This window comes from Hemitrygon akajei, chromosome 24, assembly GCF_048418815.1.
Source record: "Hemitrygon akajei chromosome 24, sHemAka1.3, whole genome shotgun sequence".
NCBI lineage: Eukaryota > Metazoa > Chordata > Chondrichthyes > Myliobatiformes > Dasyatidae > Hemitrygon > Hemitrygon akajei.
Window position 1 is genome coordinate 34,002,961 of NC_133147.1, and position 14,355 is coordinate 34,017,315.

General features: G+C 54.2%; 1 protein-coding gene across 1 annotated transcript in view; it reads right to left on the minus strand.

The window, feature by feature from the left end:
- Positions 1-13,125, minus strand: part of LOC140716002 (red-sensitive opsin-like) — a 34,934-nt gene extending 21,809 nt beyond the window's left edge. The window contains exons 1-4 of the mRNA XM_073028635.1: positions 12,965-13,125; positions 11,809-12,105; positions 10,950-11,118; positions 559-724 (exon numbers count right to left, since the gene is read on the minus strand). Of these exons, the coding sequence (XP_072884736.1) occupies positions 559-724; positions 10,950-11,118; positions 11,809-12,105; positions 12,965-13,073 (741 nt within the window). The 5' untranslated portion in view covers positions 13,074-13,125. The remainder of the gene's footprint in view (positions 1-558; positions 725-10,949; positions 11,119-11,808; positions 12,106-12,964) is intronic.
- Positions 13,126-14,355: the final 1,230 nt, after the last annotated feature.

Sequence of the window (14,355 nt, forward strand, 5' to 3'; positions counted from 1 at the left end):
CACACAACCCAGTCCCTCTCAACTCCCTGTCTCACACCACCCCATCCCGCACGCCTCAACTGGTCCCAACTCCCCTCCCTGCCTCACACACCTCTCTGTCCCTCACATAGGGTGAGACTCTATGTGTGTGTGTCTGCATGTGCATGCATGTCTGTGTCTGTTTGCGTGTGTGTCTGTCTATCTGCATGTGTGAGTGTGTGTGTGTATGAGTGTGTGTGTGTGTATGAGTGTGTGTGTGTATGTGAGTGTGAGTGTGCCTGTGAGTGTGAGTGTATGTGAGTGTGTGTGTGTGAGTGTGAGTGTGTGTGTGCGTGTGTGTGAGTGTGAGTGTGCGTGTGTGTGTATGTGAGTGTGAGTGTGCGTGTGCGTGTGTGTGAGTGTGCGTGTGCGTGTGCGTGTGCGTGTGCGTGTGCGTGAGCGTGAGCGTGCGCGTGCGCGAGCGCGAGCATGACCGTGTGAGTGTGAGTGTGTGTGTGTGTGTGTGTGTGTGTGTGTGTGTGTGTGTGTGAGAGAGAGAGCATTGTACACCCGTGGCCACCCTCCCTGCCGTCCCCTCACCGATCGAATGGCCATCCAGACTTGCAGGTAGCAGATAATGATGACCGAGAGGGGGAGGACAGCGCAGGTGACGGTCAGGGTGATCATGTAGGACTTGACCCCGGGGTCCGTGCTCCCGCTGAATACGTCTGGTCCGCACGAGGTCTTCAGCCCGTGAGGCCAGTACCTGGCGAGAAGGCAGAGAGTCAGACAGCCCGAGCTGGCTCAGCCACAACTCCCACTCCAGGACACGGGCTCAGCCACAACTCCCACTCCAGGACACGGGCTCAGCCACAACTCCCACTCCAGTACACGGGCTCAGCCACAACTCCCACTCCAGGACACGGGCTCAGCCACATCTCCCACTCCAGGACACGGGCTCAGCCACAACTCCCACTCCAGGACACGGGCTCAGCCACAACTCCCACTCCAGGACACGGGCTCAGCCACAACTCCCACTCCAGGACACGGGCTCAGCCACAACTCCCACTCCAGTACACGGGCTCAGCCACAACTCCCACTCCAGGACACGGGCTCAGCCACATCTCCCACTCCAGGACACGGGCTCAGCCACAACTCCCACTCCAGGACACGGGCTCAGCCACAACTCCCACTCCAGGACACGGGCAGAGCCACAACTCCCACTCCAGGACACGGGCTCAGCCACAACTCCCACTCCAGGACACGGGCAGAGCCACAACTCCCACTCCAGGACACGGGCTCAGCCACAACTCCCACTCCAGGACACGGGCAGAGCCACAACTCCCACTCCAGTACACAGGCTCAGCCACAACTCCCACTCCAGGACACGGGCAGAGCCACAACTCCCACTCCCCGCCCCGGGAGGAGTTGCTATCTGTCGCCATCCAACTCTATCGATTCACAAAAATCAGTGGAGGAACTCAACACAGCAGGCAGCAACCATCCACGTTTCGAGCTGAGATGCTTCGTCAGAACTTGGCCAAAAAACAGGCCATTTGGCCCAGCACTCCCATGCTGATTTTTTTAAAAAATCCTTCTCAGCGTCCCCTGGTGGCCCACCCATTTCAATTTGACTTCCCAGCCCCATTGCGACATGTCCTCTACTGCCATGATGAGGCCAAACTTGGGCTGGAGGATTAACACTCCATATTCCATCTCGGCAGCCCCCAATCTGATGGCATGAACAATGAATTCTCCAACTTCTGGTAATTTTTCCCTCTCCTTCTCCTCTCTTTCTCTATTCCCCATTCTCTTCTCCCCTCCTGCCCAAATTTCCCTCTGGTCCCCCCCCTTCCCTTTCTTCCATTGTCCACTCTCCTCTCCAATCTGATTCTTCCTTCTTCGGCCCTCTTACCTCCTCCACCCATCACATCCCAGCTTCTCACTTCATCTCCCCATCCACCTTCCCCCTCACCTGGTCTCACCTACCACCTGACGGCCTGCACGCCTTCCGGTACGTTTTGTAACTCCAGAACGTTAAATTAATTCAGATGAAGATGCGGGAGTCCGGGAATACAGGTCTGGCTTCGTCTTTACTTATAACGAAGCACACACGATGGAGTGGTAGCGTGGTGATGTAAGCAAGTCATGGATTTTCACTTAGAACCCATAATTAACTATTTAAATGAACAATTAATCAAACTATAAATACCCAAGATTACTCTAATATTATTGAAATATCACATACATAATACCATCCCCTCCCCCTTATTCTGGTGTCTTCCCCCTTCCTTCTCCAGTCCTGATGAGCAGCCTCAGCCCAAACCTGCTGACTGTTAATTCCCCTCCATAGACGCTGCCTGACCTGCCGAGTCCCTCCAGCATTTTGTACGTGTTGCTCCAGAAGGGAGCTAGAAGGGCCGAATGGCCTGTCCCTGCGCCGCACTTTTCTACGTCTCGATGACTCTATTTCCAGCGCCTGCAAGATCTCTGGAGTCTCTGAAAAGGGCTGCTGGAGGGACACAGCGGATCTGGCAGCGTTGGAAACCACTGCTGTTCTAAGACTTTGTGTAAGCTACCAGATGAGTTGGAGAAAGACGAATGGTGCAGTTTAGCTGACAATGGCCCTGGGTTCAAATCCGGCTGACCCAGCCTCGGCCTTGTAAAAAAAAATAGCCAAATGCTACAGAAATAGCAAAAAATGCCACCCGATGTGCCACAAGACGGGGAAAGGAACATTGTAGTTTAACATGTATACTTTCGTTCTAGTTTAATCACCTGTACTTTTCGCAAACTCGTGTATTTTTCACGGTAAATGATGATTCGTCTCTTTTTACTGGCAGGAGGCGGTATAGCAATTACATAGACTGGATCTTTCCATTTTTGCCATTGCTAAGTGCTTACACATTACCCATGTGGTGTAACTGTGCAACCTTTGATTGGTTTATTTTCCCGAAGGAATTTTCCCTTATCTCGACTGTCAAGGTGATGGATATTTCAGAGGCTGAATCCTTTCATCTTCACCCTCGTTGCTTTTTGTGTTCTGCTTCTCAGCTCCCCACTGAGTTTGCCTAGTATTCACATGTTTGTTTGTACTTTAAAATCAGCGCCCGTTAAGAATTAAGTCTGCTCGCCTCTCTTGACTTCTGGAAGGACCACCCCCCCACCCCCCCACCCCCGGAATCAGGAAAATAACAGCAGCATCTGTGGGGGGAGGTGGACAGTTGCTGCTTTAGGCCAAGACCTTTCATCGGGACTGAAAGACAAGCGGGGAGAGATCTGGTGTAGAGAGGTGTGGGGAGAGATCTGGTGTAGAGAGGTGCGGGGAGAGATCTGGTGTAGAGAGGTGAGGGGAAGGAATCAGAATCAGGTTTATTATCACTGGCATGCGGTGTGAAATTTGATCATTTCGTAGCAATTCAATGCAATACATAATATAGAAGAAAAAATAAATAGATCTTATTCAGTATGCTTTATACAGCCTATGTATATTAAATAGATTAAAACTCATGCAAAAAAAAACAGAAGTACTATATACTTACAAAAAAGTGAGGTGGTGTTCACGGGATCAATGTCTATTTAGGAATCGGATGGCAGAGGGGAAGAAGCTGAGTGTGTGCCTTCAGGCTTCTGTACCTCCTCCCTGATGGTAACAGTGAGAAAAGGGCATGTTGTGGCGACCCACTTCCCAGCGCACTCGAACCGGCTCACAAAGCCCGGTCCCAAAGAGGGCGCCAAGCCTGCTTCACCAGCAAGGGGTAAAGCCCGCGCGCGGGACGGGACTGTGAATACGCATTTACCCCCTACAGCGTTCCCGCCCGGGGAGGGCGGGAACAGGAAGGCTTTAAAGCGAGGCCGCGAAGTTTGAATAAACCTCTTTTTGCAACTGCAGCTCACCGACTCCGTGTCGTTATTTCAGCGCTGCGTGTAGCACACCGCTACAATTGGTGACCCCGACGGCCCAAACGATATTTGGGCCGAAGATGACCGACGCCGCATCTGTTCATGTCGTTTCGTTCAAACTGCCAAGCTTCTGGACGCTGCGACCTCACCTGTGGTTCCAGCAAGCAGAAGCCCAATTCCACATTCGGCAGATAACCTCGGAGGCCACACGTTACTACTACGTGGTGAGCTCCCTCGACCAGGAGACAGCCGCCCAGGTTGAGGAGTTCATACAGTCTCCCCCGGAGGACGGCAAATACACAGAATTCAAAGCCCTGCTCATAAGGACTTCCGGACTCTCACGGCGCGAGCGAGCTGCCCGCTTACTGCACCTGGATTGTTTGGAGGACAGGCCACCGTCGGCTTTGATGAACGAGATGCTCTCCCTGGTGGGAGGACACAAGCCCTGCCTCATGTTTGAGCAGGCGTTCCTGGAGCAGCTGCCCGAGGACATACGCCTGCTGCTGTCCGACGCGGATTTCAGCGACCCCCGGAAGGTGGCAGCCCGGGCGGACGTGCTGTGGAAAGCCAAGAAGGTGAGTGGGGCGTCAGTCACACAGATCACCAGGCCACGCTCCCAGCAGCAGACCAGACCAGGCCCGGCCACAGAGCCCGCTAACCCCAGAGGTCTGAGTGAGGAGACCAACGAACAATGGTGCTTCTACCACCAGCGGTGGGGCACAGAAGCCCGCCCTGCAAGTTCCCGGGAAACGCCAGGGCCAGCCGCCGCTGATGGCTACGGCGGCTGGCCATCGGGATAGCCTCCTGTATGTCTGGGACAAGTGGTCGGGACGCCGATTTTTGGTCGACACCGGAGCCGAGATCAGCGTCTTACCTCCGACGAGTTACGACACCCGCAACAGAGCCCTGAGGGCAGCGAACGGCAGCACAGTAAGGACCTACGGCACCCGTACGGTGCGGCTACAGTTCGGCTCCAGCCGGTTCACGTGGGACTTCACACTGGCCGCCGTAGCCCAACCGCTCCTGGGAGCGGATTTTTTGCGAGCTCACAGCCTACTGGTCGACCTGCCAAGGAAGAGACTGGTCCACGCCGAGACCTTTCAAACGTTCTCCCTGTGTGAAGCCCAGTTGCCGGCCCCACACCTAGACTCCATCACGCTGTCCGACAACGACTTCACCAGAGTCCTGGCGGATTTCCCATCGGTTCTGGCGCCGCAGTTCACGGCAGCCATGCCCAGACACGGCGTACAGCACCACATCCCGACACAAGGACCACCCCTCCACACCCATGCTCGAAGGCTTCCCCCGGACAAACTCCGACTGGCGAAGGAGGAGTTCAAGAGAATGGAGGAATTGGGGATCATTCGGCGGTCCGACAGCCCATGGGCCTCCCCCCTGCACATAGTGCCCAAAGCAACAGGGGGCTGGAGACCATGCGGCGACTACCGCAGGCTGAACAAGGCTACAACACCGGACCGCTACCCTGTGCCGCACATTCAGGACTTTGCAGCAAACCTGCACGGCGCACGGATCTTCTCCAAGGTGGACCTCGTCCGGGGATACCATCAAATCCCGATGCATCCGGACGACGTCCCCAAAACGGCACTCATCACCCCGTTCGGCCTTTTCGAGTTCCTCCGCATGCCGTTCGGCCTAAAGAATGCCGCTCAGACGTTTCAGCGGTTAATGGACGCGGTGGGACGCGACCTGGACTTCGCTTTCATCTATTTGGACGACATCCTCATAGTCAGCAGCAGTCGTCAGGAGCATCTGTCCCACCTCCGTCAACTCTACGCCCGACTGAGTGAATACGGCCTAACAATCAACCCGGCCAAATGCCAGTTCGGGCTCGACACCATCGACTTCCTGGGCCACAGGATTACTAAAGACGGGGCAACCCCTCTGCCCGCCAAGGAAGACGCGGTCCGCCATTTCCCCCGACCCAATACAATCAAAGGCCTTCAGGAACTCGTGGGTATGGTGAATTTCTACCACCGCTTCCTCCCTTCAGCTGCCCGAATCATGCTGTTCGCCCTGATGTCGGGTAAGGGCAAGGACGTTACCTGGGACGAGGAGTCCGCCGCTGATTTCATTAAAGCCAAAGAAGCCTTGGCAAACGCCGCGATGCTAGTGCACCCCAGAACAGACGTCCCTACCGCCCTCACAGTGGACGCATCTAACACGGCAGTCGGTGGGGTGCTGGAACAGCTCATCGAGGGTCGCTGGCAACCCCTGGCGTTTTTCAGCAAACACCTACGGCCACCGGAGCTCAAATACAGTGCTTTCGACGGGGAATTGTTGGCGCTATACCTGGCAATCCGGCATTTCAGGTACTTCTTAGAAGGTAGGCCCTACACCGCGTTCACGGACCACAAACCTCTTACCTTTACGTTCACGAAAGCATCCGACCCCTGGTCGTCCCGCCAGCAGCGACATCTGTCCTACATCTCCGAATACACGACGGATGTCCGGCATGTCTCGGGAAAGGACAATGTCGTGGCGGACGCCCTCTCCCGCCCTAATATCCAAGCCCTGTCCCGGGGGTAGACTATGAAGCGCTGGGGGAGGCGCAGCAGGCAGACGAGGAGATCCCTAGTTACAGGACCGCAGTCTCCGGTTTGCAGCTCCAGGACCTCCCCGTAGGCCCAGGTGAGAGGACCCTACTCTGTGACGTCACCACCGGCCAACCCCGCCCCGTCGTCTCGGCAGCCTGGCCGCGGCGCGTTTTCGACTCCATTCACAACTTAGCGCACCCCTCCATCAGGACAACCGTCCGGATGGTAGCCAACAGGTTCGTTTGGCTCGGACTCTGCAAGCAGGTCAGTGAATGGGCCAAAACGTGCATGCACTGCCAAACAGCCAAGGTGCAGCGGCACACCAAAGCTCTGCCGCAGCAGTTCCACCCCACCCGCCGGCGTTTCGACCACATTCATGTGGATATCGTGGGCCCCCTGCCAGTGTGGCGAGGAGAGCGGCACCTCATGACTATCATGGACCGGTTCACAAGATGGCCAGAGGCGGTCCCGCTCACCGACACCACCTCCGAATCTTGCGCCCAAGCACTAATTGCCACCTGGGTATCTCGCTTTGGTGTACCGGCCCACATTACCTCCGACAGAGGCGCCCAGTTCACCTCCAGCCTGTGGTCAGCTATGGCCAGCCTTTTGGGGGCACAGCTACACCACACAACTGCCTACCACCCACAGTCGAACGGACTAGTGGAGCGTTTCCACCGTCACCTGAAGTCGGCTCTCATGGCCCGCCTCAAAGGGCCTAACTGGGTGGACGAGCTTCCCTGGGTCCTGCTCGGAATCCGCACGGCGCCCAAAGAGGATCTGCACACCTCGTCGGCCGAGTTGGTGTACGGAGCACCCCTGGTCGTCCCAGGAGAGTTCATACCAGCCCCAAGGGGGCAAGAGGAAGAACCCGCAGCAGTCCTGGGCAGACTACGTGAGAGGCTCGGTAACCTGGCCCCCGTACGGACTTCACAGCATGGGCAGAACCCGACCTGCGTACCCAAAGACCTGCTAAACTGTAAGTTCGTTTTTGTACGACGGGCGGACATCGGGCACCGCTACAGCGGCACTACGAGGGGCCGTTTACGGTGATCAGAAACAACGGGTCCACATTCGTGCTGGACATTGAGGGGAAAGAGGAGGTTTTCACGGTGGACCGACTCAAACCGGCCCATGTGGACTTGGCGCAGCCGGTCGAGATTCAGGCACCGCGGCGCAGAGGCAGACCTCCCAAACAGAGTCCGACCCAGACTGTGGACATTGGGGGGTGTATCGCCGGTTCTGGGGGGGGGGGGGGGTTATGTGGCGACCCACTTCCCAGCGCACTCGAACCGGCTCACAAAGCGGCGTGCGCCGGCATTGAGGCCGGTCCCAAAGGGGGCGCCAAGCCTGCTTCACCAGCAAGGGGAAAAGCCCGCGCGCGGGACGGGACTGTGAATACGCGCCCCCTACAGCGTTCCCGCCCGGGGAGGGCGGGATCAGGAAGGCTTTAAAGCGAGGCCGCGAAGTTTGAATAAACCACTTTTGCAACTGCAGCTCACCGACTCCGTGTCGTTATTTCAGCACTGTGTGTAGCACACCGCTACAATGCCCTGGGTGCTGGAGGTCCTTAATAATGGACGCTGCCTTTCTGAGACACCGCTCCTTGAAGATGTCCTGGGTACTTTGTAGGCTAGTGCTCAAGATGGAGCTGCCTAGATTTACAACCCTCTGCAGCTTCTTTCAGTCCTGTGCAGTAGCCCCAGTGATGCAGCCTGTCAGAATGCTCTCCCCTGGTACATCTATAGAAAGTGCTATTGTTTGCTTCTTTTTAAATAACTTAGTGGAACGTAAAGGAGTCTTGGCTCCAGCGCTGCAAGATTAGATCGCCTCGGTGGCCTGTGGCTGTGAACTCGCTTTCGGCTGTGGTTTGGTGTCTAGTGTCCTCTTCGCGCTCGACTTGTTGCGCGATTTGATTGAGGCGCCTCGGCGCGGAAACGGATCTGCGGCTACGGCCTGCACTCGACACTGCGCCGAACTATGCGGCTGTGGTTCCCGGACCAGCTTCACTTTCCTCCGCGGCTTGTGGCCGTGGGCGCCTGTTTTTTTTTAAGAGGCTCCGCATTTGGATGTTCAATGGTCTCTGCGTTACCTGTTCGCGCACTTCGTTCTTGTTTTTAACGCACGTTTGAATCGTCTTGTGGGGGGGGGGGGGGCGTTTTCTTTGAACGGGTTCGGCAGTGTTTTACGGGTGCCTGGAATGAGACGAATCTCAAGGTTGTAAATGTTGAAGAGCCTATAACTGTAGAGTGCAGGGGAAGCAGGCAGTTTAGTGGAGATTAACACGAGGAAATCTGCAGATGCTGGAAATTCAAGCAACACGCACACAAAATGCTGGTGGAACACAGCAGGCCAGGCAGCATCCATAGGGAGAAGCGCTGTCGATGTTTCGGGCCGAGACCCTTTCAGTCAGTCCCGACGACTGTGTTCCACCAGCATTTTGTGTGTGTTCGTGGAGATTAAGAGGCTTTTAGACTGACACGTGAATATGAAGGGACAGGAGGGGGGCATTTAGCATTGAAGATAGGCACAACATTGAGGGCTAAATGGCCCGAACCAGCGTTGCAAGGCGCTGGTAATGGAGCGGCTACCTTACCGCTGAGCGACCCAGATTCAATTCCCACCGCTGCCTGCAGGGGGCGTGGACGCTCTCGCAGCGGGTTTCCTCCAGCTGGTTAGTGAGTGAGTTAACTGGTTGTAATTCAGTGGCGTGGGCTCATTGGGCTGGGAGGGCCTGTTACTGTGCTGTTTTATCTTTAGGTAGACGACAGACAGATACATGGATAGATAGACAATTAGGTAGGTAGATAGATAAATGGATAAATAAATAGACAGACAGGTGGACAGATAGACGGATGGATGGACAGATAGACGGATTGATAGACGGCTAGACAGTCAGATGGATAGACAAATGGATGGATAGATAGATGGATGGATGGACGGACAGTTAGATGGATGGATAGACATAGATAGACAGTTAAATAGATAGATGGATAGCTAGGCAGACAATTAGATAAGTACATGGAGAGATGAATAGATAAATAGATAGAAATGGACAGATAGACCATTAGATAGATAGACAAATGTGTGGATAAACGGACAGATAGACAGTTAGAATTAGATAGACAGGTGATAGAAAGAGAGAGAGAGAGAGTTAGAGTAAGAGAAAGAGACAAAGAGTTTGGGGAGGTTTGCTATGTCACCGAAGTGTCTGGAAAATTTCTGCAGATGTACTGTGGAGAGCTTTGTGGCAGGTTGTATGACTGTCCGGCATGGAGGCCGCGATGCACAGGGTCGCAAGGGGCCGCAGAGGGTTGTAAACTCAGCCAGATCTATCAGGGGCATAAGCCACCAAAAAGTCAAGGGCATCTTCGAAAGGCGGAATGTCAGGAGGGCGGCATCCATCGGGAAGGCCCCTCTCCATCCAAGGCATGTCCTCTTCTCACTATTACCAGCTGGAAGGAGGTATGAGAGTCTGAAGACACACATTTAATGTGGAGCAGCTTCTTCTGGGTGGCCCAGGAACCCATGAACATCACCTCACTATTTCAGTCTCTGTTTGCCGTACTTGCGTGTATTCTCCTTGTAACTTACAGTAGTTGTCACTTGTACTGTATTGCTACTGCCAAGCAACAAATTTAATGATACCGCACACAGATAGAGGTGGGTGTGTAGAACACTCTGCCAGGGATGGCAGGAGAACTGAAACATTAGGGACATTTAAGAGACGGATGATAGAAATTTGGTGGAGTATGTAGGAGGGAACGGTTAGATTGATGTTAGAGTATGTTGAGAAGTTGGACCACAAGAGATAGAAGCAGAATAATGCTATTTAGCCCATTGTCTGCTCCACCATTTCATCATGGCTGATCCATTTTCCCTCTCAACCCCATTCTCCCCATAATCTTTCATGCCCTGACTAATCAGCCTCTCTATCAGCCTCCATCTTACATACGCCAATGACCTGGCCTCTACATCCATCTGTAGCAATGCATTCCACAGATTCACCACTCTGGCTAAAAAATCCCTCCTCGTCTCTGTTCTAAAGGGACATCCCTCTATTCTGGTCCAAGACTCCCCCAGTATAGGAAACATACTCTCCACATCCATTGTATCTAGGCCTTTCAATATTCGACTGGTTTCGATTCAAGTGCGTACAGGCTCAGAGCCATCAAACGCTCCTCATTTATTAACCTTTTCATTCCTGGAATCATTCTTGTGAACCTCCTCTGAACGCTCTCCAACGTCAGCACATCCTTTCTTATTTAAGGGGCCCAAAACTGCTCACAATACATCAAGTGTGACCTCACCAGTGCTTTGTAAAGTCTCAACATTACATCTTTGCTTCTGTATTCTAGTCCTCGCAAAATGCTTACATTACATTTGCCTTCCTCACCACCAACTCAGCAAGTTGGCACAGCATTGTGGGCCGAAGGGCCTGTACTGTGCTGTATGTTCCATTGCAGCAATGGTCTGATTCTGATTCAGATAGATGGCCCTGTAAGGACAGGGAGGGTGGACAAAGGTTCTCACCTGCTCCATCCAAAAATAGGGGGAAGACACCAAATGGTGGACCATGCCCAGGAGAAGATGATGCCAGCAGAGGCCCACTTCCCGTCGAACTTGACGTTCCCGAATGGTTTGCAGACGACCACCCAGCGCTCCCATGCAATGATTGTCAGTGACCAGAGAGCTGTAATACCTGGCAAAGGAACAACAATGTCACCAACACAGCTTGTCCCATTGACAACCCTGCCACCATCTCCAAGCAGCTTCACCAAAAACCCCTCTTACTCAACAAACCTGTCCTCGTCTCCCCAGTTACCCCCAAACCCTTGTTCCCACCTCAACACCCAACTCTTCTCACAGTTACCCCAAAACGCGTGCCAATGTCCTCAGTCCCAACCATGTCCTCAACTCCTTAGTTACCCCAAAACACTCATACCCACCCCAACTCTTCTCACAGTTACCCCAAAACCTTTATCCTCACCCTGACCCCCAACTCTGCCCTCAACTTCTCACAATTATCCCAAAACCCTCATCCCCAGCCTGACTGCCCAGCTCTGTCTTCAACTCCTTACAGTTAACCCAGAACTCTCATCCTACCCTGACCCCTAATTCCACCCTCATCTCCTCGAGGTTACATATCTCTCATGCCAATACTGACCTCCACTCCGCCCTCATCTCCTCGTGGTTACCTCAAATCTCTTGTATGCACCCTGACCTCCCAACTCTCTATCCTCACCTCCTCACGGTTACCCCAAAACCCTCATCTCCACCCTGACACCCAAGCCTGCCCTCACCATGCCCCAACCTCCCAACTCCGCCCGCATCTCAGTTAACCCCAAAATACCCCACCCCAGCCTAGGACCGAGGGGATGGGAGGCCTCACCGCAGACGGAGACGGTGAAGCCCTCGAAGATGCACATGGGGTGGCCGAGGATGAAGTAACCGAAGATCTGGTTGCAGATGCTGATGGTGCTGGCGAAGAGGGTCTCGCCGAGGTCGGCCACGGCCATGTTCACCAGGATCCAGTTCAGCGGGTGCCGTAGCTTCTTGAACTTCCAGGTGCAGACCAGCACCAGGCCATTGGTGAAGACCGAGGCAATGACCACTACCACCATCCAGCAGCTGGTCAGGTTGTAGGCCCAGCGCGGGGCTATGTGGTAGTTGGGGCCCTCAAACGGGCCTGTGGAGGCAGGGGGTGCAGTGCAGGGAGGGAGGGTAAAAGGTGGCAGAAGTAGGATGGAGGAGGAGGGAGAGGACAAGAAGGGGGTGGAGGAGGTATGAGGTGTGGGGAGAGAGTTAGGGGGTGTGGGGTGGAGTGAGGAGGTGGAGAAAGTAGTGAGAAAGGTGGGGAAGTGGTGAACAGGAGGCAGGGTTGTGGGGTGGGAAGGCGATGAAATGGAGGGATTAAGGTGGGGGAAAGATTGGGAGTAGGGGGTTGCAGATGGAGAGCAGGTGTGGTGCAGAGAGGGAGGGAGAGAGAGATGAGGCACAGTGCATGAGTATTTTCCCGTCAATGAAGGCAGGGAGTCCCCAGCTCCCCACATGACCACCACTTCACTAACCAGTCCCTTGTAAAATCAAATGATGGGGGTCGAGGCAGAGTCAATATCTCGTCAGCATGTTCCCTAACATCATAGATCCATCCAGGAACCCTGGCTGAATTCCCCGCCCCTCTCCCTCATTTTCTCTAATCCAGGGGTTACTGGGCAGTGATGGGGAGCAGGAAGCCGGGCTGATTCCCCCCCCCCCCCCTCTTCTTCTTGAGTGATGTTCAGGGGACCAGGGCAAATGTGAGTATTGATTCCACAGCGAGGGACAGGGAAGTAGTGGCTTTCAGGGCACCAGGGGAACGAGGTGGGGCGTGAGGGACAGTCGGAGGAGTCGTACGTGGGGTATGAGGAGTGGTAAGGACCGAATGCCCTCTCTGAGGGCCAGACATTTCATGAAGCAATGTGCAGGGTGAGAGGGATGAGGTGGCCTTCTGCTGGGACGTGGCTGACCCTCCTGGTTACGTGCCCCCCCCCCCCCCCATCACTTACCCCTGGTGGAATTGGTGTTAGTGTAGGTGAAAACGCTGCCCCGCGTGGTCTCCTCCTCGTCATATCTCCGGCGTGCCGCGTACCCCACCACGTTCCAGGATTCCGTCATCTCCCTCACTTCGCGACCCCCTCCTCCTCCTCCTCCTCCTACCCACCCTCCACCCCGACCTCTGAGCCGCCGGACCGTGCGTGGCCGGAGAGAGCTGGGCGTGACTTTATAAACCACTCAGAGATTTGCCTCCCCCCATCCGCCGGCACACCCTCCCTCACCCAAAATCCTGCCCTTAAGAGCTGAAATATTCTCCTCTTCCTCCCAATACTCCTCTGACGTCAACGGGCAGGCTTGAGTGGAGGCTTTTCTGGGCGTCTGAGGTGAAAGGCCTCAAGTCGCAGGTCAAGAGTAATCAGGATTCCCAGCAATCTGTTCTTATTACTCCCAAGGTCTTCGTGCCCTCCCTACGAAGAGAAACTGGGTCAACCCTCACTGAGAGTGGGGACATACTCACCACAACGATGGTGGGGCTGTGGTCTTTAAGGGCGGATGCAGAGCTTGGGCTGAGAAGTGGCAGATGAAGTTCAGCCTGGAGAAGGGCGCAGTCATTCACTTCGTAAGGTTGAATTTAAAGGTGGAGTGCAGGGTTAATGACAGCAGGGTGGAGGAACAGAGGGATCCTGAGGTCCACGTCCATAGATCCCTCTAAGTTGCCGCGCAAGTTGATAGGGTGGTTAACCAGGTGTATGGTGTGCTGGTCTTCATTGGTCAGGAGACTGAATTCAAGAGGCGTGAGGTAATGTTGCAACTCTATTACACTCTGGTTGGACCACATTTGGAATATTGTGAACACAGGAGATCTTGCAGCTGCTGGAAATCCAGAGCAACGCAAACTAAATGCTGGAGGGACTCAGCAGGTCAGGCGGCATCTGGGAAAAGGAATCAAGAGTTTATGTTTCGGGCCAAAACCCTTCACCAGGACCAGAAAGGATGGGGAAGAAGACATAATAAGTTGGAGTTATCTTCCCCACCTTCCTATTCTGGCTTCTATCCCCTTCCCCTCCAGTCCTGGTGAAGGGTCTTGACCCGAAACGTTGGCTCTGGAATATTGTGCTGCGTTCTGGTTGCCTCATTATAGGAAGGGCCTGGAAGCTTTAAGAAGAGATTTACCAGTATACTGCCTGGATTATAGAGCACATTTCATGAGGTTAGGCTGAGAGAGGTAGGGCTTTTCTCTCTGGAGTGAAGGAGGATGAGAGGTGACTTGATAGAGGTGTACAAGATGATAAGAGACACAGATAGAGTGGATAAGACTTTTTCCCAGGGTGGAAATGGCTATTAGGAGGAGGAATAATTTTAAGATGATTGCAGGAAAGTATTGGGGGGAGAGGCAGAATCA